Source organism: Malus sylvestris, chromosome 15, assembly GCF_916048215.2.
Source record: "Malus sylvestris chromosome 15, drMalSylv7.2, whole genome shotgun sequence".
Lineage (NCBI taxonomy): Eukaryota > Viridiplantae > Streptophyta > Magnoliopsida > Rosales > Rosaceae > Malus > Malus sylvestris.
In genome coordinates, this window is record NC_062274.1 from 49,880,195 (window position 1) to 49,902,067 (window position 21,873).

Consider the following 21,873-nt stretch of genomic DNA (forward strand, 5'->3'; position numbering starts at 1 on the left):
TGTTAGCTAGCCGTTATTTTTGAATTTTTTTTTGCATTTAAAAAAAAAAAATTTACACAATTTTTTTCCTATAAGTTCTATTTTTTTTTATAACTTCCTATAACTTCTATTTTACAAAATTTGTTTTATATATTTTTTTTATAACTTCTATTTTACAAAATTTGAATTGAATTTAAGTTGTTGTTTCTAAATAATAAATTATGTTGTAGTTTTTTACAATACTTAGCCGTTGTATTTTTTATTTTTTAGTGAAACGATAGCTTTAGTAAGTTAAATGTTAGATTAGTTAGTAATTTGAATTTGAATTTAAATTGTAATTTTTAAATAATAAATTATGTTTGATCATTTGGTTCTCGATTGGAGATGATTTTTTATGACAAGGCTAACGAGCCCTATGCCTTTCGGTTGGAGATGGGCTTAAGTCCCAGTAGCAACGACAACGAAAGCCCACATATAGCAGCGTGCTGGGCAACGCGAATTCTTCAAGTTTTGCCGCCAAAACGCTCTCTCTCTCCAAGGGTTTATCGATTCACATTTCTCTCTCCTCGCCCCGTTCGTTCTCCAATGACTTCCACCAATCCTCACCGAGTCATCGACGACGACGACGACGATGATTTTGATTGGGAAGCGGCGGCGAAAGAAATCGACGTGGTTTACCAGACCCAGGCTTCAAGGCCCTCCTCTACTTCAGATGAATCTTCCCATTTTGCCCCTCCTCCCAGTAACATTAACACCCCAGTGCAAAATCCGATTGCCCCGATCCCTGGCAACAAGAAGAAGGCCGGCACTTCCCGGCAGAGCACCCTCGACAAGTTCATCGGAAGGCCTCCGCCAGGGATTCGAGACGTCGAAGAACGAAACCTGGATTGTAGTGAGGGTGATGGGAGAGTGTCCTGTGTTCCAATTGATGCTGAGGCAGCTAAAACTTGGATGTACCCAGGTTAGAGTCATCTTCTCTCTGCAATTATTTTCGCAACTCCGTGGAAGTTTGGATTTTGGGTATTCAGGAAAGGGGAAACTGTTCTTATTTTTTACTTTCTGATATGGGATTTGGAGACTGAAGTTGGAATTTGATTATTTTGTGTAGCTCTAGCTGAATGAACTAGATGGTGTATTGCCCCGGATGCTAGATTTTCAATCACATTTTTATCAAAGTATAAATTTTGCTAGTGGGTTGTGTTATTGAGCTAATGTGGGTTCAAATGCATGGGACCTTTTAGGGAAAATGTGAGTACTTGTGCAGAGATTGAGATTGTGAACTTATGATCTCACTTTTTTCGATATTAATGCTTGGAAAGGGTTCTTCTTGTCTCATTTTTTCTGTTTATTGTTAAAGTGTAGAAAACGTTAAACTTATCTTCAGACTCTTATTCCTTATTGCAGTTAATTTTCCTCGGCGTGACTATCAATTTTCTATTACCCAGACGGCATTATTTTCAAATACATTGGTGGTACTGCCAACTGGACTTGGGAAAACGCTAATTGCTGCAGTTGTTATGTATAACTATTTCAGATGGTTCCCTAATGGTAAAGTAACTTGTACCACTGGGTACGACGATAGTATGAACCAACTTCATCCTATTGCAGACAATTAGACACTTTAGGCTATGCCCTCTTCGAACTTGTTCCTATTATGATTTCTTCACGTTCTCATGTCAATTCATCCTCATTTCTGTTCAGTTTCTTTTGCTGTTGGCTTTTCAAGTTTGTTTTCATTAGTTATGATACATGGACATTGTTCTTCCCACAACAGGAAAAATAGTCTTTGCTGCTCCTTCTCGACCACTTGTTGTGCAACAAATACAAGCGTGTCATAATATTGTAGGAATACCACAGGTAAGAACCCCATTTACTTGTAAGCAGTGGACATTGTTCAAAATTTGGTGGTTTCTTAACAATTTTATTCACTTAGGAATTATAAGAAGATTCTGATCAAACTGATTGCAGGAATGGACAATTGATATGACAGGTCAGACAAGTCCTACTAAAAGAGCTTGCTTGTGGAAAACTAAACGAGTTTTTTTTGTTACTCCACAAGTGCTGGAGAAGGACATTCAGTCTGGTGATTAATTCTTGAACTAATACACTAGGATTATCTAATGAAAAGCTTTAGAAATTTGATATTTTCATTTGTTATATTCTAAAATCTGAAATTGTCCCCACTAGAAAATAAGTATATTCCAACACCATTTTTATGCAAATAAATATATAGATTTTTTTCCTTTTGAGAAAGATCTTTTGTTGCTGGATTTTGATCAGGGGTAATTCGTTGCAGGCACATGTGCAGTAGAATACCTGGTATGTTTGGTGATTGATGAAGCTCACCGAGCATTAGGAAACTATTCTTACAGTGTTGCAGTTCGTGAGGTATGTTCTGTTGATTTCTGATCTGTAAACTATGTCTGATCATCCTTTGCACGTGTAGTGGTTCAGAGTGTGGTGTCACTATCGCCACTAATGTTCTTGTATTGCTACCCTTATAAGTGTTGGCTCGGTGTGTTATTATTGGACAAAGTTAATGGTTTTAAATACTAATGATAATTTAATTTTTATAGTTAATGGCTGAACAAGTGCAACTGCGAATTTTAGCTTTGAGTGCAACACCGGGATGTAAGTTGCTAACATACTGGGTTTCTACTAAATTTCGTTTAGAGGATCCTGAACTACATGCACTTGTACAGCAAAGCAGCAGACTGTCCAGCAAGTTATTGATAACTTATATATATCAACACTTCAATATCGCAATGAAGATGACCCTGATGTCAAACCATATGTCCACAACAGGGACGTAGAGTTGATTCAGGTATGCATTGTAATCTCTTGTTTGCTGAATTTTTTTGTACAGAGGAAAACACTTTTGTTGCAATATTTCTAGGTTGCAATGGGTCAAGCTGCTGTTGAGATAGACAATAAGCTCTTGGAAGCAATGCATCCATTTGCATCCAGGCTTTGTGCTATTGGAGTTCTCCCAACTCGAGACATTCAGAATGTATGGTTCAGTATAATTTGAATTCTTCTAGTTTGCTCTAGGAAAACTGTGCTGGATGGGATTGATTCTTTGCATTTTTATTCTGTTCTGGCATTTCCATCAGACATGGTAAAAAAGGGATGGTTGTGAGTTTTTCTAGTAACTTCTCCCTTTGTTTTTCCTCTAGTTTTAAGGAATAGACAAGCCACTGTATAGATAACCAATTTCATTTACTAATGAAAATTTATTACCTTATCTTTCTATTTATTATTTCTTTTTCTGTTTAATTCTTACTGAAACAATTACATACTTTCTGGGTCCACATAATCTCACTCCTTTTTCTTTGGGTTGGGGGGGGTGTTGTTACAGTTAAGCCCTTGTCTATTACTTAATTCAAGAGAGAAATTTCGTCAAGCACCTCCAGACGTCTCCCAAATTAAGCCTGGAGATATTGAAGGTTTCTTTGGAACACTGCTTACACTTTACCACATTCGTAAACTAATATCAAGCCATGGAATAAGGCCAGCATATGAAATGCTTGAAGAAAAATTAAAACAAGGGTATGGCTTTTCTATACTCTCAGTTTCCTCACTGTCTTTATTAGCTCAAACTCAGATTCTAATAACTATTTCCTATTATATGTGGAACCATCATGCATTTTATTGTTTACCTTTCTCTAGTGAAATATTCTTTAATCTATGTAGGAACCTTCCCAATTCCCATTGATGTGTTAGTAATGCAACTTGAAAATGAAGTGCCAGAAGCTGTTGCTTTTGATGAGAATCGCCTAATAACAAAATTTGGTATCAAGCAATTCCAAACAGATCTGCCTTGCAGAAATTTTGAGGCTGATAATTTTCTATTTTTCAAGATATTTTTGTTACGTGAAAGGCACACACTCTGTTGTCTCATTATGATAATTGGTGTTTGACTTTTCCGTATTTGGACTTTGAGTTGAAGGACAGAAACTTCTTGTATAGACTTTACTAATATCATGGCTAATATATTATATATTAATGTTGATGGCATGGAGTTTAAGCTGTTAAATTTTTTAGCAAACAATTCAAGGCCGTTAAGCTGTTCAAGATCATTTTTTCAGGTCTTTTGCAAGGTATATGAGCAGAAATGAAGATATTTGTAAAGCAAAGCTCATAATGCAGCAAAGTTTGTCACATGGTGCTCCGAGTCCCAAATTGTCCAAAATGTTAGAAGTACTGCATGATCATTTCAGTATGTTTTCTTAATTTTATTGTATGCTATCATATGCTGGTTTTGACACGTTATAACTCCTGCTTATGAAATGTATAAGTGTATCAAATGTTAGAATTACTGCTGCTTGCATGGTTTCAATATTGTGCTTGTCAAAAAATGCCTATTTGTAGATAAATAATTTTTGTTTTCAATGAAGGGCCTGGAACATCTCCCCAGCTTTGTTCACTTGTTCTGAATTCGGGTGTAAGGGATTAAATGCTTATTCTGATGTATAAACAATTTTGGTTAGCAATACTAGCAATGTCAAAACTTTAATGTTTCTGTTAGCCAATATACCAATTTGTCCAGAAACTATTATTTGTAGATAAATAATTTTTGTTTTCAAACAAGGGCCTGAAACATCGACCCAGTTTTACTTTCACTTATGGCTGAAGTAGGGATTAAGTGATTAAATTCTTATCCTAATGTATAAATAATTTTATTTAGCAATACTAGCAATGCCAAAACTTTTACATTTTTGTGAGCCAATGGACCAATTTTGTCATGTATAAACAACTGCAAAAGATGAGATTGCTAGGACTTGAGGGAATAAGATAATTACCGTATCGCATCTCAATAAAGATTTTCAGAGCAATGATAAAGCAAAAAGACTCAGCATGGCATAGTAAAGGAGGTCGTGGGTTTAATTCTACTTCTGCAATTTGAGCTCCACAAGTTGAGCCCTATAGCACTGGAAAGAGGCCCACATATGAAGGGGAGTGTTAGAAAATAATTTAATTGTTGATCCCCATCATAATAGCTTCAAACTTTTTGGACAATATGAAACATCAATTTCTATCAGACCTGTTCAATTTTTTTTTTGATTTTAGGGAATTTTTGTATGAAACATGTTTAATTTTAATTGGGATTACTGTTGCTTTATGGGTTTATATTTCTTTACCATTAGGGTTTCCCTGTTGGCTTTATTTCTTTGTTGGATTTGGACTGTGTATTATTATCTGAACAGAACTTGTTGTGGCTAAACTCTGAAGACTCGAGTTTTAAGTTGACATTTGTAGATGGGAAATGGACAAAATGTTTGATTACTTACTATTTATACCAATGGTTGTATGTGCTCTGGCTACAATGATTTAGTTTTGAGTTTTTGACTTATGTTTGTGCTGATGAAACATTGGTTTGTATTGATAGCATATATTAATCGTCTGACTCAAAGTATTAGCTCTCAGTGGTTGATAATTATATTTCTAATTGTAGAAACAAATGATCCACAGAAATCAAGGGTTATAATTTTCTCAAATTTTCGGGGAAGTGTCAGGTGCAACAATTTCTGTGTTTAATTAATTTATGATGATTTTATTTTTATTTTGCTTGTTTTCTCAAGCTATTTATATATAAAATGTGGAAAACCCTTCTGAGTATACAGGGACATAATGGATGCATTAGCAAACCTTGGCAATTTAGTCAAAGCTACCCAGTTTATTGGTCAAAGTTCAGGTTTGAAGCTTCATTCTTCACTTTGTTCCTTTTCCCTATTAAATGTGATGTTTAATGAAAATTAGTTATCTTTTGTTGCCTAAATAAAAATTTATTGTAAGATGCAGTTCTTAATTCTTTAACTTCCTCTCTTGTTTTATGTTCGCTTTTCTCCTTGATATTTTATTTTATTTTATATATACGCTTGGTTCAAAACTTCAAAACAAAATTGTCATATCCAATGTCTCTACTACATGGTCAACCTTTTCAACCATGTGTCCGGCATGTTGAACAGGACATGTTAAGAGTGAGTCTGATATGCAGGAAGACAATGGAGTTTTCGTCTGATATTGACTTATCTTCTCCTTTTTATTATATTTCCTCTTATTTGTCCACTTCTCTCTCTCTCTCTCTCTCTCTCTCTCTCTCTCTCTCTCTCTCTCTCTGGCTTTCTCTCACTCTTCAGGTCCTTGACCTCTTTTGAAATGAATTTGTGTTCAAGGCAAAAAGAAGATAATAATTGTTAAGAGATCTTCTTAGGAGACTGGAGTGAAATTGTTTCCTAGTTCTTAAAATGGCATACTACAGCCAAGAATTTATGTACGTCTTGGTCAACATTTGCATTAGGATTAACTTACATAGTTGGCCTATTCCCTAATACCTCAAGCATTTGGGTTCTAGTTGTTGTCTAACATGGTATCAGAGCTCTGGTCTGAGGAACTCCTCAGTTCAAAACCTCCGATTCCTCTAACTCACTTAATGATTTACGAGGTGCAAGGTATGAGCTGTGTTTTTGGGTATTGTGAATTAGCTGGAGTAGAGCTTTTGGAAACAAGAATAGGCTTCTTGGTTTGTGTGGTGATAATTGGGATTTAATTTAAATAATTTGGTTCTGAATCATAGCTGTTAATTGGAAAACCAATTATTTTAAAATAGTTCTATAAACAGAATTTAGAACACTGATTATAAAATAAGTATATAAGCCTATAACAAAATTGGGATGGAAATTACATGTGAAATTTTAGGGCCTCACAGGTTGCCTCACAATTATATTGGTTTGCGTGTCTGTTGTGAAATATATTGACTATTATTTTCTTACAGGGAAAACATTAAAAGGCCAGTCACAAAAAGTTCAACAAGCTGTTTTAGAGGTAATTATGTTGTGCTTATTTCTTTTTGTAGCACCTTGCATTAGCTTATTTTCATCTCCCACAGAAATTTCGTGCTGGTGGATACAATGTCATTGTTGCCACATCTATTGGTGAAGAAGGCCTGGATATTATGGAAGTTGATCTGGTTATATGCTTTGATGCTAACGTATCACCATTGAGAATGATTCAACGCATGGGGAGAACTGGAAGGAAGCATGATGGACGAGTTGATATCCTTTTCTCATATGACCAATGCATTTTATGTAGTCAGTTGTTAGTGAGATCAGTATGAATTATTCAATGAATTTCTTGCTTCCCCCCGAGTAAATCCTAAATCCTTGACAAGTCTTACTAGTTCTAGCCTGTGAAGGGTCAGAGTTGAAGGGTTACCATCGTAAGAAAGGAAACAGTAAGAATATGATGAAACACATGCGAAATGGGGGAATAAATAGCTTCAATTTCCATTCTAGTCCGAGGATGGTGGGATCTTCTAACAGATGCTGCATCTTTATAACTTTTAATCCTGCAGTCCATTTTTTAGCTGTTGATTGCATCAAATTTTATTGCAGATTCCTCATATTTTCAAACCCGAAGTCCAGTTTGTTCAGTTTTCAGTTGAACAATTTATTCGTCGTGGAAAGAAAGTGATTGATGATAACACTGTTCAGACTCCTGTGATCGCAGAAACGTTAACTGTATCTGAGACTAACTTAATTGCCAAGTATTTCCACCCTCATGGACTTGCATGGAAACCATCTCTTATTGCCTTTCCTCACTTTCAAACGTATCCGTCAAGAGTATATAAAGTAATGCATTCACGTCGGACAACCATGCTGATTGATATGATGCAATGTTTGCAAGGACTAACCTTTTCTAGGGACAGCAATATCTCTCTTGTTGAGGTTTGATTTTATCTATGTGGTTAAGTTGTTTTCCTTGTTGTAATGTATTACATATTCTTGAGTTTTACAACTTTTACTTAATTGCTTTCAGGATGAATTCTATGCAGAGGGAATTGACACTACTGAGCCACATGTCATTGACGCTGCTGAACATCATGACAACAACAGACAAGGTAACTCAAAGGGAAAATTTTGACATTTGGTTTGCATAAATGATCATTTTTCAGTAACGCGGCGACATATTGATCATTTAATAACGACACAAACAATGACATAACAACAACACGACGATGATATAATGACGACTGATCATTTCTGCAACCAAGTGTCAAAATATGCTTATTGTAGCTAGTTGCCCCAACTCAAAAAGGGCTGTGTAACAAGAAAATTTGATTTCAAAATTCTTCTGTTTATTTTAAGGATTCATTCAGATTATATGCAGATGATAACTTTGAGGATGTGAAGAAATGTCCCACATCGGAAGTTTACCGAACCTTGCATGTGCTTGTAAGGTTGGGCTACTCCCCGTGTTGCCAATTGGTTTCATGGTGGAACCTCAACTTCCTTCAATTATTATGAAAAAATGAATTTTTTTTTTTTACTAGGATTAGTTTCATCGTGTCAAATGGAGTTCTGAGGTGCATTTAATTTGTCATACTTGCATCAATGCCCCGCATCAAACCTATGCAGGTTTACATGTTAATCAAAATCCAGCTGAGCTTCTATAGTTTATTGTTCTTATATTTTCTTTTAAAGTTTATTTGAGATAAGTGAATATTATACTTCAATACTCGTTCTACAAGTAGTTCAGAAATTAAGCTCAGGATCACCAAGTCATTGGTTCATGATGTCTTTATATTCTCCTTTTTGTTTAAATTTTTATATTTCATCTTATATGCAACCATAATGTAATACTGGATAATCTTATCATATTCTTTGAGCCATCTTGTTCTTTACTTTGTAACTTTGATTTTTTCTCACTTTTTGGTCCTGCGTATGCATGGATGCCTGTTCAAAGTTGTTCTGAAATTCATTCCTCTTATCCCGATATTTTCTTGATATAATGTTGTTGTCTTCGGTATACTTTTCGTCTTCCGATGTATATAGTAGTAGTACTACAGCTATGAGGTTGGTTATCTTTTCTTGGAGTTAACTAACACAAGGAATGGACTAAAAGTATCATAATGTTCACTCTTACCACATTTTGTACTGTAAACTAATATGCATAATCATGCTACTAATTTGAAGTCATGATGCTGCACCGGATTCTTTAACTAATTCAGTCAATCAATATTGGAATCTAAGAATTTGAACCTTCTACCTGTTGGCTAGATAAGAAACCCCATTTTGTTTTCTGTCAGAGGGTATAAAAGAAATCCCTTGTAACAGAATACGAAGTTTAATTAGGATTTGTTCTCATGTTTCAAATGAAATTGTAGAGAGGAATTGTTTCTTGCTATCCCCTCATCTATTTTATGTGCATAAAATATTATGGCTTAAGTCATCATGTACTTAAAAACTAAGCACCCATCATTTCTTCTTTTATTTAATTTTTTTTTTGGCGAGGGGAATTGAATGCAGAGAAGATGCAGGCTGTGCTACCCATTTTCTTAGTATTGTACTTAAATCTTGAATATTTTGTTTCAGGTTTTCTGAATCCTGATGATTCTTTAGAGAAACAGTCGGAAAGAAAAGTATTGGGTTCTGAATTATCACCTAATAGTACATTGAAAACCAAGGAGAAGCATTACAGACTTAATTTCCCTGGTGAAAATCCTTATGAGCACTCTTACCTCTTTGGTTCAGATGTTGTAAATGTGGATGCTTCTGGAAAGGTCTTAATCACATCTGTTCCTGTATTTCGATGGAAAGACTTGTCACATTCCATGTTCACAAGTGAAAGTAGTATTAAGTTGGATAGCTTGAAGCAAAATTCTTACCATGGAAGGACTTCAGATGAAGACCACACAGAACTAACTACTCAAGGTGGTGCCAGTGGAGATGTTAAAATTATTCAGATGAAAAGCATAAAATATGAGAATTCACTTAGCTCTAGATTGTGCAAGTCTGAAATCTGGACAGAGAAAACATTCAATGGGGCTGAAAAAATTCTTCAGACTACAATTTTGAAGGGAGATTTGTTAAGCAAAGGAGATAGTGTTTCCGACACACCTGATGTTCTGGAAAGCAAGGGATCATTGTTGCTCACAGATGAAGACAATAGTATTTTGAGAGATGGTGAGCTCAGTCCACGGCTTACTAATTTAATGAAAAGTGGAGTTGTTCCAGAGTCTCCTATCAACACTAGTGGTTAGTAATGCACTTAGTAAGATTTCATTTTAATTCAAATTGGGATGAGTTTTCCTGAGATTGCTATTGTCCCCTAGTATGAAAATTGATGCTAACATATGATGCAGGACCATCAAATAACGCAAATGAGTGTGCAGTTCCTGTCCCCGTTTCACCTGCCCAATTACATCCTGAAAATAGTGAAAAGGTCAGTATGGAAAACAATGCCTGTGGAGGAAAAGTATCTGTTTCTTCTATGGATACTGAAATCCGAACTCCTTTCCATAACAAGAGTAATAGTGCCAGTATAAGAGGTTGTACCTCCGCATCACCAATTAGTGGAAGAGCCAATACTGTTTTAGCTGACCTTACAAATAGTTGTGGCAAAGATTGGAATTTAATTTCCGGAGACAAGTCGGAAAGTGTAAAAGAGGCACGCAAGTTCAGAAGGTTGCACAAAGTTGGGGATCCTTGGAAAAACAGGAAACCAGAAAGCGTGACAAATAATATGGGGTCAACAAAAAACCTTGCCAGATCATTTTCTAAAACTGGTTCCCCACATTCGAAGCACAATAGAGGTACCATGAATATTAATTGAGCTGCTAGTTTCCTTTCCGTAATTTGAAGTGCAACTACACCATGTTTTTTAGGATTGCCTTTCAGATGCGAATCTTTTTATGTGACCTATGTACCAATACATTGCTTTTGTTACTTAGGTAAAAAGAATTCAGTTGATGATGTAAGGGCCTTCATCGAGGAGGAAGCTGAGTAAGCTCATACTTTTTTCTATATTACAATGATGCGGCGAAGTTTTTTGTTGTACATTTGTATAGTTGCAATTTCACCTAACAGAATAAAAGAATATTTACTGTTTGATTTTTTGTTCTGTTTTTGTGGGTAATATAAAGCTTTTGTTGAAAACGAATATTTGAAATGATGTTACTCCACTGAAATTACTTAGGGTATCTTCAGAAGCTGGTATGTCTGATGACGAGGAAGATGATCAAGACAACTATTCAAATGATAGTTTCATAGATGACAGAATAAATCCTACAGCTGCGGCTACTCAGTCTGCAAGTGGAGGAAATGATATGATGGCAATATACAGGTATTTCATCTCTCTCTCTCTCTCTCTCTCTCTCTCTCTCTCTCTCTCTCTCTCTATCACACACACACTCCAACACACATGTGAATGGATGATCAAAGTTGTTCCCTTGGTCGTGGAGTGAGCAGTGTTTATTCTTCACAAACCATTACCGGTTTGACTGAACTACTTTTCATAATGTAGCCCTTCATATGAACTGGGTAGTTGTCAGAAGTTTTTTTGAACGTTAATATCATTGAATACTCCATCTTGGAAAATGTAGTAGAAGTGCATCCAACTTTTACTTTGTTTCACATAAAACATCTTTCTGTGATCAAGTGACGTAAGGAGAAGCAGAGACTGATCCAAAGAGGTGCTTGTTCCAAAGTTTTTGATGTCTTTTAAGGAACTAGGAAAATAATACCCAATTGCTATAAGAAATTAGGCATAACTTCACAAAAATTAAGCAGTTGATTATATTTGCCGCACCCCTCCCCTTTCTATAATTGGATATTTGATTTCTGCTATAATGAGCCAGGATTAGAAATTTTGTGATGATGTTGTATATTTTACCACATATATATAGGCTGGTGAATCCATCCATGACTGCCTTTGATTATCGAAATTTAACAATCTACGTTACTAGTGGAAATATGTTAGTTTTCATCCTTAAGTCCTTATCTTTTTGCGTTGGTAATGGATGAGTTAACAGGACATATTCAAGATGATATTCCTTGGTGTATGCTTTTCGCAGACGATATAGTGTTGATAGATGAAACTCAGGAAGGGGTAAATGCAAAGCTTAACCTTTGGAGAGAAGAGTTGGAATCTAAAGGTCTTCGCCTAAGCCGATCAAAGACAGAATATATGGAGTGCAAGTTCAGTGCAAATGGAGGTCAAAACGAGTTAGGGGTGAGGATCGGAGATCAAGAAATACCAAAGAGCGACCGTTTTCGTTACCTAGGATCTATCTTGCAAAAGAACGGAGAATTAGATGGAGATCTCAACCATAGAATACAAGCTGGATGGATGAAGTGGAAGAGTGCATCCGGCGTGTTGTGTGACCGCCGTATGCCACTGAAGCTCAAGGGAAAATTTTATAGGACGGCAATAAGGCCGGCGATGCTGTATGGCACAGAATGTTGGGCGGTGAAGCATCAACACGTACACAAAATGGGTGTAGCGGAGATGAGGATGCTTCGTTGGATGTGTAGGCACACGAGAAAGGATAAGATTAGGAATGAGGATATCCGGGGTAAAGTAGAAGTAGCCGAAATTGAAGGAAAGATGAGAGAAAATCGGTTACGGTGGTTTGGACATGTGCAAAGAAGGCCTACTGACGCTCCGATTAGAAGATGCGACTATGGGACAGAGGTTCAGGGCCGAAGGGGTAGAGGAAGACCTAGGAAAACTTTGGAAGAGACTCTAAGAAAAGACTTAGAGTACTTGGATCTAACGAAGGACATGACACAGGACCGAGCACAATGGCGTTCTAAGATTCATATAGCCGATCCCACTCAGTGACTTGGATTTTCCAAGTCTCCAACCGAGAAGTTTTCCTCACTCAGGAAATTAAGGGAACACTACCTCAACCTACATGCTCCACTCACAAAGCTTCAACAAAAGAAAATTCAAAAAACTTAGCGAAGAAGGCTTTGGTGTATTTAACACAATACGTTGAAATGAAGGAAAGCTTATTTATTGATATCCCCGATAAGCTACAAATATGTACATATACATAAGTCAAAATAAACAAACAAGAGGGAGCCTTCACAAAGGTTGCTTAGGAGAAGTCTCAGCAGTCGGTAGAGCCCCAGAAAGAGAAGGCACCGGAGGGGGATCATTCGGAGCCTCAGTACTGGACAGAACCCTAGAAGGAGGAGGCATCAGAGGTTGATCATTTGGAGCTTCATTACGCGGTACAGCCCCAGAAGACGAAGGCAATAAATGCCTTTGGAATAAACCCACAAATCTCTGATGATCAAGTAAAACCTGACCATCAGATTCCTTCATCTGGTCAAGCTTCCTCTTCATGTTTGTAGCAGTCATGTGCGAGCCGGTGCAACTGTTTATTCTCATGCTTGAGCCCTCTAATCTCCTGTTTGAGACTCATCACTTCAGCCGCCAATGATTCAACTTGGCGGGTTCGAGCAAATAGGCGTTGGGCCATATTAGACACAGAACCTGCACACTGAACACTGAGAGCCAGAGAATCCTTAACAGCTAACTCATAAGACCGTTTGGAAAGTAGTCTGTTATCTTTGGGAGTGAGAAGGTTCCTGGCCACCACCGCAGCGGTCATATCATTCTTCATCACGGAATCCCCAACGGTAAGAGGACCAGTAGGGGAGACGAAGGATGGACGCCATATGTTGTCAGGAGAAGGCGGGGCTGCCTCTTCAACAAGGTTCAAGTCAAAACGACGGTCGGAGGGGCCAAACATTTTCAAAGGTGTTGAAGAGAGAAGAGGTCGGACAAATCAAGATCTTAGAAGTGCAAGAATGGAGCTTCTACTGATGGAGATTCAAGTGTGCTTTGGAACTTAATGCCAGCCCCTATAAAAATCTGCACTCGACGGAGCTTTAGAAATCGAAGAGGCGCCTGCTCAGAAATCGAAGAGGCGTTTGCTTTCTCAAAAGCAAGGCTGCTCAGATACCACGAGGGTCGATCTCAGAAATCGAAGAGGCGTTTGCTTTCTCAAAAGCTGGGCTGCGCAAAGACCACGAAGGCCGATCTCAGAAATCGAAGAGGCGCTTGCTTTCTCAAAAGCTGGGCTGCTCAGAGACCACGAGGGCCGATCTCAGAAATCGAAGAGGCACCTACTTTTCCAGCCTTGTCAGCACCTGTCACACGTACACTCAGCTTTGCGGAAATTATGGGCATTCGGTCGAAGACTTCTGGTGAAGTAGAAAGCACATGAGTTTTACTGTTCAATCACCCACTTCCCACACGCAACAGTAGCTCATGGGTACCACAGATAACTTTGCCAAAGTTCTCTGCCAAAGTTGAACACGTGAAGCTTGCAGCTCCCACTACATCGCTCTGACCAAGAAGGGTAAAAGAATAGCAAAGAAACAACACTAACAAAGTTTAGACACATAAATTTTGAAGGTCTAGCTACCATATTATTACCCACAAGGGTAAAGGAACAGTACCACTGCTGGATAATTGGAAAGTCCCTGTGTGTCAACATCTGTGCTTCATGGCAAGGTAGACTAGCAAACATGCCCAACCTTTAATCACATTCGAGAAAACACTCCCAACAAGATTGCTTGCTCCAAAATCGAAGAGGCACCGTCCTCCGAATCTCGAGAGCCAGACTCCCAACATGACTACTTTCTCAAAAATCGAAGAGGGTAAAGGAACAGTACCATTGCTGGATAATTGGAAAGTCCCTGTGTGTCAACATCTGTGCTTCGTGGCAAGGTAGACTAGCAAACATGCCCAACCTTTACTCACATTCGAGAAAACACTCCCAACAAGATTGCTTGCTCCAAAATCGAAGAGGCACCGCCCTCCGAATCTCGAGAGCCAGACTCCCAACATGATTACTTTCTCAAAATTGAAGAGACACCGCTCTCCGAATCTCGAGAGCCAGACCCCCAGCATGATTGCTTTCTCAAAAATCGAAGAGGCATCGTTCTCCGAATCTCGAGAGCCAGATCCCCGATAGGATTGCTTGTTCGAAAACCGAAGAGGCAACACTTTCCCAACTTCAAGAGCCGGATCTCTTTGGATAAAGCTGTCTGTAATCTTCACATGCAACATCAGCTTTCCAGATACCAAAAACCACTTTTTCAAAGTGCTCTGACAGCGTTAAAACATGTGAAGCTGACAGCTCCCACTACTGTGCTATGACCAAGTAGGGTAAAGGAATAGCATTACTACTTGTTGTTAAGGAGACTCCTATATATGTCGACCTCCATCCCCAACGGACAGGCAAACATGCAAAAATGCTCAACCCTTCCTCATATCTGAGAGGGCACTCCCAACGAAGCCTTTCGAAATATTCAGCTTTCTTTCCCCCCGATAATCCCTCTGCAAACAAGCTATACTAGAGCAAGAATATCTCATATCATCAGGGTTAAAAGCAAGAGTATCCCATATCATGCTTTTTCCCTGTCTTTTCCTTGGACCTTGTTCTTACCTGCAAGACAAGGAGAAAGAGAGCAATCAGTCAGTACTTGGAATCAAGCTTCCAGCCAGGAACTGACTGCCTGGAACCCCTTACCTGATTACTTACCTGACATTGCTCTCGAGTACTCATCTTCAACATCTTATGTTTCCAGGGAAGATACCGCATCTGCCTGAGGAACAGATAGGGCAAGGGAGAAGTATACAAGGAAACATGTGGAGACAAGCGTAACAGCACACGTGCCGATACATCCATTACTCTGTCAAAGCAAAAGTATCCCATATCAGCAGTGTCGAACGTACTCTAGATTTGATGGACTTGTTTTGACCCTCAAATTCTTCAGTCGGCCTTATACTCTGGAAGAAACCAGAAAACCCTCCAGCTCAGTTCAAGAATAAGCCTGTGGAAAGTTACTTCTTCAAAAGCAAAAGTATCCCATATCATCTCTTCTCATTTTCTTCTCTTTATCCTTCATGCTGCCTGCAAGATAGGGAGACTGTGAACAATCAGCCGGAGCTATGATTGCTTACCTTGTCTGTCACCTCTTTCAGCAGATCCCCTAGCTCGGCGACTTGGGGGACTCCTACTACATGGTTTGTATCGCGCTTGACCAAGCCTGAAACTACAAGTAAGCTTCAAGTGAAATTGATACATTACCTTGTGCATCTCCACCAGTTAAAGATACCACCCCGGGATGGAGGAAGAGTACTTCCAGAGAAGATGCCCCATCTACCTATGAGACAGATAAGGCACGTCAAGACGATACCACACTCCGATACTTAGAAGTTTCGTGATTACGAGATCATTCTCCCACAATATTTCCTAATGTCTTTTGTACTAAATCATTCACTTGTACTCACTAAAGGAGAGCTTGAACCTATGTACTTGTGTAAACCCTTCACAATTAATGAGAACTCCTCTATTTCGTGGACGTAGCCAATCTGGGTGAACCACGTACATCTTGTGTTCGCTTTCCTATCTCTATCCATTTATATACTTATCCATACTAATGACCGGAACAATCTAGCGAAGATCACAAAAAGCGACCGTTTTCGCTACCTAAGATCTATCGTGCAAGAGAACGGAGAATTAGATGGAGATCTCAACCATAGAATACAAGCTGGATGGATGAAGTGTAAGAGTGCATCCGGCGTGTTGTGTGACCGTCATAGGTCATTGAAGCTCAAGGGAAAATTTTATAGGACGGCAATAAGGCCAGCGATGTTGTATGGCACATAATGTTGGGCGGTGAAGCATCAACACGTACAAAAAATGGGTGTGGCGGAGATGAGGATGCTTCGTGGGATGTGTGGGCACACGAGAAAGGATAAGATTGGGAATGAGGATATCCGAGGTAAAGTAGGAGTAGCCGAAATTGAAGGAAAGATGAGAGAAAATCGGTTCCGGTGATTTGGACATGTGCAAAGAAGGCCTACTGACGCTCCGGTTCGAAGATGTCACTACTGGACAGAGGTTCAGGGCCGAAGGGGTAGAGGAAGACCTAGGAAAACTTTGGAAGAGACTCTAAGAAAAGACTTAGAGTACTTGGATCTAACGGAGGACATGACACAAAACCGAGCGCAATGGCGTTCTAGGATTCATATAGCCGACCCCACTTAGTGGGAAAAGGCTTTGTTGTTGTTGTTGTTGTGTTCATCATATATGCACAATGTGTCTGACCTGCTGACGTAGAAAGCCATTGTCTTAGATATCAGTATGTCAATGATTCTATTTGGGCTATTTCTATTAACCAGTAAAAGATTTTAGGATGCCTTGGGTTAAAAATAGATAAAAAACGGTTTCTTTTACTCTGAGATTAATCTTCTATTAGAAGCGGTGGCGGTTTATTCTTTAAGCTACTTTTACAACTAATAGGTTACTTGGATATGAGATTATTTAGCTGAACTTCTTTTCTTTCTCAAAATTTTTCTAAGTTGCAAACCGAAATGACAGTTGAAGTTTTTATGCCACATGTATTACCATCTACCAGGCCCCAATCCTCCTGCATTTGGCCGGTGAAGTATGCCATCACTGTAGTTGCTTAGGTTTCTTTGTTTCCTTGCTCGTTGCTCTTCTTTTTTATTTGTTATCATCTCTTCTAGTTCTGTAACCTGTATAAAATTTTTTATAAAAGTTTTCTTTGATTTCTTACAAAGACGTTCATTGCTCACCCAATCACCCATGGAGAGGCAGCCAGTTAGTTCTGCGGGATATTCACCTGATTCTGTGGCAGCGACAACGAGGACAACTGAAACTGGAAGTTCCTGTGGCAAAACATCGTTCTCTCTCCAAACGCCTCAAAGTGATGGTACAAATCAGTCAACCAGGATGGATTCAAAGTCCTTGGAAATGAACCGGGTAAGGGTAGACATACCTTGTACTGGTGGTGCTTCCCCAGAATACGAGAGAGATGTTGAAAGCCGTAAAAGAAAATTGAGTTGTCATCATTCAAGATATCCTGCAGTCAACTTGGAGCGAGAGTTCTCGCTCGAGTCAGAGGCTGCAGGCAGAGACTTGCAGCGCATTGATGCAAACGATGACATGTTTGACGATCAGTTTTTCGAGGGTCTTGATCTTGACGCAATGGAAGCGCAAGCTACATTGCTTCTTAAACAGAAAACAGAAGCGCCAAGGCCGCAGGAGCAGCATGTGGTTCCCAAGTTGTTAGAGCCCACATTTGATCTTGGTATATAATAAACTTACAGGAAAACACATCTAACTGATATTGTTTCTCACTAATTGAGATTGTTTATCAATGATTGGTTGCAATTTATTTATTTATTTATTTATCGTTTATCCAAAATGACAAAAGTACCTTTAAATTTTGTCAGGTCATATTGCCCATTGCTTATTAAATTGAGGATATTTTTCATTTTGGTCCCGTATTTAACAGAATTTTTTCTCGAAATAACCAAAATAATTGATGGTGGACAAACTTAGGGACCATTTCTATCAATTTCAAATTTCAAGGACCAAAGTGAAGAGTTATGTTAATCTCACTAACCATTTCGGTTAAAATGGTGCCAAAGAATGACTTTGATGGGTGCGGGCGTGGTCATTATGTTTTTTAGTACAACGATATATTTTACACTAAGGGGAGGGGGAGTTCGGTTAAGCCACACAATGAGCAGCTTAATTTGGCATCAAATTTGCCATTCACGAGATTCAAACTTAAGATCTCTCACTTGCTCATTGGTAAGATATATAAAAAAAAGGTTTAGCTGACTCCTCTGGAACTTTAATCATAAGTAGGAATGATTTTCAAACGGATTGGATCAGAAACAACATTTGCTATTTTCATTCCAAAATTTTGGAATAGGATCAAATTGGGTTAAAATTTTCGAATTCAGAATCTGAGTAACTTTGAAAATTCCGAAACATAATTTAGAAATTCATATAATTACAGGAAAACCTCTATAAATGAATAATGTTGGGACTATAAAAGTTATTACTTTAGAGAGGTTATTATACATCGATAAATGAATATTTATTAATTTGTACAGAATTTTATATTTTGCTCATTTTTCTTTTTTGTGATAAGGTACAAGTATCTTATAAAAAAACTAAGATACATGCAAATTATGTTTTTGAATATTCTGGAATTATACATGCAATTTATTGTTCTATTTAATGAATGGTATAAGCTTATATATAAATTCAATTAATTTTTTTGTTCTACTAATATGCTTATCCTTTTTAATAAAGTGTATGATTAATAAAAATTAAAAAAACAAAAGTGTTATAAACATTGTATTTAAGTGTGATTGTGTAAATTCGAGATTAGATTTGCTACTAGGCTACTAGCTATTATTCCCTATTAGGACTTGTATTCCTTAGAGGAGAATGATTATTTCCTCTACACAACCGTACACACACATTTCCAAAACTAACCATAAAATATGTAAGTTATTACAAAATGCATAATTTGAGTAAATAACTATAAAATATCATAATTTTTTTTATCGGAATAAGTTCGGAACACTTCGAAAAAATTTGGATCGAAAATTCAAAATTATCAAACCTTAGATGCATTCCAATTTTTATTCCAAAATTCCGAAAATATTCATATTCGGAATTTTTGGGTTTAGATTCGGAAACAAAAACGCCATTTCTAACTTGCACACTTAATCTTAGGCTAAGTTTGGTATCCCATTGGAAATAATTTCGTATGTCTTTACTTAGGGGATGAGAAATGAAAATTTTCCTCCAGGAGGATCCTCACCGAATCTTCCAATCACATCTGTTCATTGTACATCGTACGGTCAAAAATCATAGTAACTTTTTTTATTTAAAATTAAATATAAACAATACCTGTTAAAAAATTGAACACACAATGTACGATAAATATATGTGATTGAATAATTCCCGCAATCCTCACAAAGAGGATCGGGGAGGATCCTCTCTCAATTTCCCACCTATATTTAGTAATGATGAGAAAGGAACATGAAACTACTACTTGGAGATATTGACATTTTCAATTATCATTGAGGGTAGGTTAGTCACCAAAAAAAGTAATAAATGCTCTATTTTGGTTTCCCACGAGGAAGGCAACTTTCCTCTCTATTTTTTCATGACCAGGAATTTGTTTCCCAAGCCTGCCCTTATAAAACATGGGAAATACAACACTTTCCCATTCCCAAGATCACTTTTCGTCAAACCAAACACACCCTTAGTTTTTTCCTTGAAACTAAAATATCGTCACTTTGCACTTTGAAATTCTATTTTCTCCACTTTGGCAAAATTCTGTCAAAAGTGCTAACTTGGAAGGATAATGGTTCAAATTCATCATAGTTGGCAATTCGGACCCAATTTCTACTGGGAGCTCGATCTCCTAAGAAAATTCGGTCTCAGGCGAAAATTTTGATTTCACGTTAAAAATTTGATCTCCTTAAAACTTGATCGATTGCGGGTTTAGTGATTAGGGCTTAGGTCTTAGTTTCATGACTCAAGATTTGGTTTCTAGCGAGACTCCCTAGAAAAACCAATCTCAAAAGGAAAATAAAATCTTTCTTTTTGATGTCTAAGTCGGACCAGACGTTGGTTGAAGATAGATTTCTAAAGAGACTGTTTGTACCCAATATTACACGTTGAATGAATAACTCAATCAATTGCGGGTTTAGTGATTAGGGCTTAGGTCTTGGTTTCATGACTGAATATTTGGTTTCTAGCGAGGCTCCTTAGACAAACCAATCTCAGACAGAAAATAAGATCTTTCTTTTTGATGTCTAAGTCGGATATATTTCTAAAGAGACTTTTTGTACCCAATATCACACGTTGAATGAATAGAGTTCTAAGACGTTGAATGAAAGAACTGTTAAGACAATTTTATGTGGATGTTATTATGATTTCTTTTATAATCATAGTACTTGTGTCGGGAGGTTATCTTGATGTCTATATATCAATATCAAGATGGTGTTGTCAAGTATCAACAATTGGGATGATTTGGGTCCATGCATGTCCTGGCTTCTTTGCCCTCTCACTTCCCATACACTCACATCCCCTCCTATTTGTGCGATCATGGTTAAACCACGTCAACATTTTATATTACTATTGCTTTTTGTCTTATTATCCCTATAAAAAATTAATATAAAATGCTGACGTGGTTTAACCGTGACCGTATAAAATATGAGGGGATATGAGTGTATAGGAAGTGGGAAGACATAGAAGTCGGGTCCTAACCATATATGGTTTATTAGTGATGCAGCTTTTCAAGGGATAATCATCACCACCAAAGAATGGTCGGTTATCACCAAATCGGATCCTATTCGGATTTTCTTTGTAAAGATCTCAGCTGTCTATTCATCTGTCATCATGCGACTAGAAATTATTTTGAATTCTTTTATTTAAAATTAAACACAAACAGTAACTGACAAAAACTAACCACACGATGTACAATGAACAGATATGATGAAATGATCACCATAATCCTCACAAAAAGAATCCAAAAAATATCCTCATCCAGTTATCACCAGCGGGTCCCAATCATTATTTGTGAGATAAATCCTTGATCTAAATAATGTTTAACTAACGATGGGGATAATGATTAGGATGTGTGGTGTTTGGTAATGATCATCACGTGTCTTTATCTGAGGCCATAAGCGTTGGTTGTGCATGGGATTATCCACTAATTGGCAAATGATTAACATGGCTTTGCATGTTTCACAAATATAGTTGAAGCTGCCGAATTTGATGCAAAAGATCTTAAATTTAATAGTGAATTGCGTAGCCTTGTCTTCAAGTTCTATAACCCTAGGCCGAAAGTGTTCATTTATTGATCATAGTTGCTTGGTGCAGAAGTCAACAATGCGTTTCATCACCACATCATCACATTTAATTATGGCTGCTGATTGAGTTTGATTTATTCAATTTCGATGAGCATAAATAAAGATGTATGTGTGAAAGTCATTTTCTCTTCTTTTTTTTTTTCAAAAAAATTTAGCCCTGTAGTCCTCCACAAGCATTTTTTTTTAACAAACGATATTATCTACACTAAGAGAATGAGATGAGTCTAGCCTCACAATAGACTAGCAATAATGTGATTCAAATTCGTCTTTTAGGGAGAATCAAACCTAAGATTTCTCACAAGTGAAGATGAATATTACTAAATACTACTAGATCGTAATACTAAATAGATTATTCCGACTTTTAGAGTCTCATAA

General features: G+C 37.5%; 1 protein-coding gene across 3 annotated transcripts; it reads left to right on the forward strand.

The window, feature by feature from the left end:
• The first annotated feature begins 476 nt into the window (after nucleotides 1-476).
• Nucleotides 477-17,999, forward strand: LOC126604840 (DEAD-box ATP-dependent RNA helicase FANCM). Of its 3 annotated transcripts, none has more exons than XR_007616756.1 (22): nucleotides 477-940; nucleotides 1,384-1,527; nucleotides 1,754-1,836; nucleotides 1,948-2,062; nucleotides 2,276-2,367; nucleotides 2,556-2,610; nucleotides 2,682-2,803; nucleotides 2,876-2,989; nucleotides 3,338-3,528; nucleotides 4,068-4,198; nucleotides 5,435-5,495; nucleotides 5,604-5,674; nucleotides 6,755-6,804; nucleotides 6,869-7,034; nucleotides 7,157-7,284; nucleotides 7,374-7,706; nucleotides 7,798-7,879; nucleotides 9,354-10,016; nucleotides 10,124-10,573; nucleotides 10,712-10,763; nucleotides 10,968-11,103; nucleotides 17,371-17,519. XR_007616756.1 is itself a non-coding variant. In XM_050272154.1 (22 exons), the coding sequence occupies exons 1-22, from the start codon at nucleotides 565-567 to the stop codon at nucleotides 17,906-17,908; spliced, it is 4,164 nt and encodes a 1,387-aa protein (XP_050128111.1). In that variant the 5' UTR covers nucleotides 478-564; the 3' UTR covers nucleotides 17,909-17,999. The 3 variants fall into 3 exon arrangements, 2 of the variants coding, with proteins under 2 accessions (XP_050128111.1, XP_050128112.1); XM_050272154.1 differs by having other exon boundaries at nucleotides 478-940; nucleotides 10,957-11,103; nucleotides 17,371-17,999; XM_050272155.1 differs by lacking the exons at nucleotides 477-940; nucleotides 1,384-1,527 and having other exon boundaries at nucleotides 1,755-1,836; nucleotides 1,970-2,062; nucleotides 10,957-11,103; nucleotides 17,371-17,999.
• The last annotated feature ends 3,874 nt before the right edge of the window (nucleotides 18,000-21,873 follow it).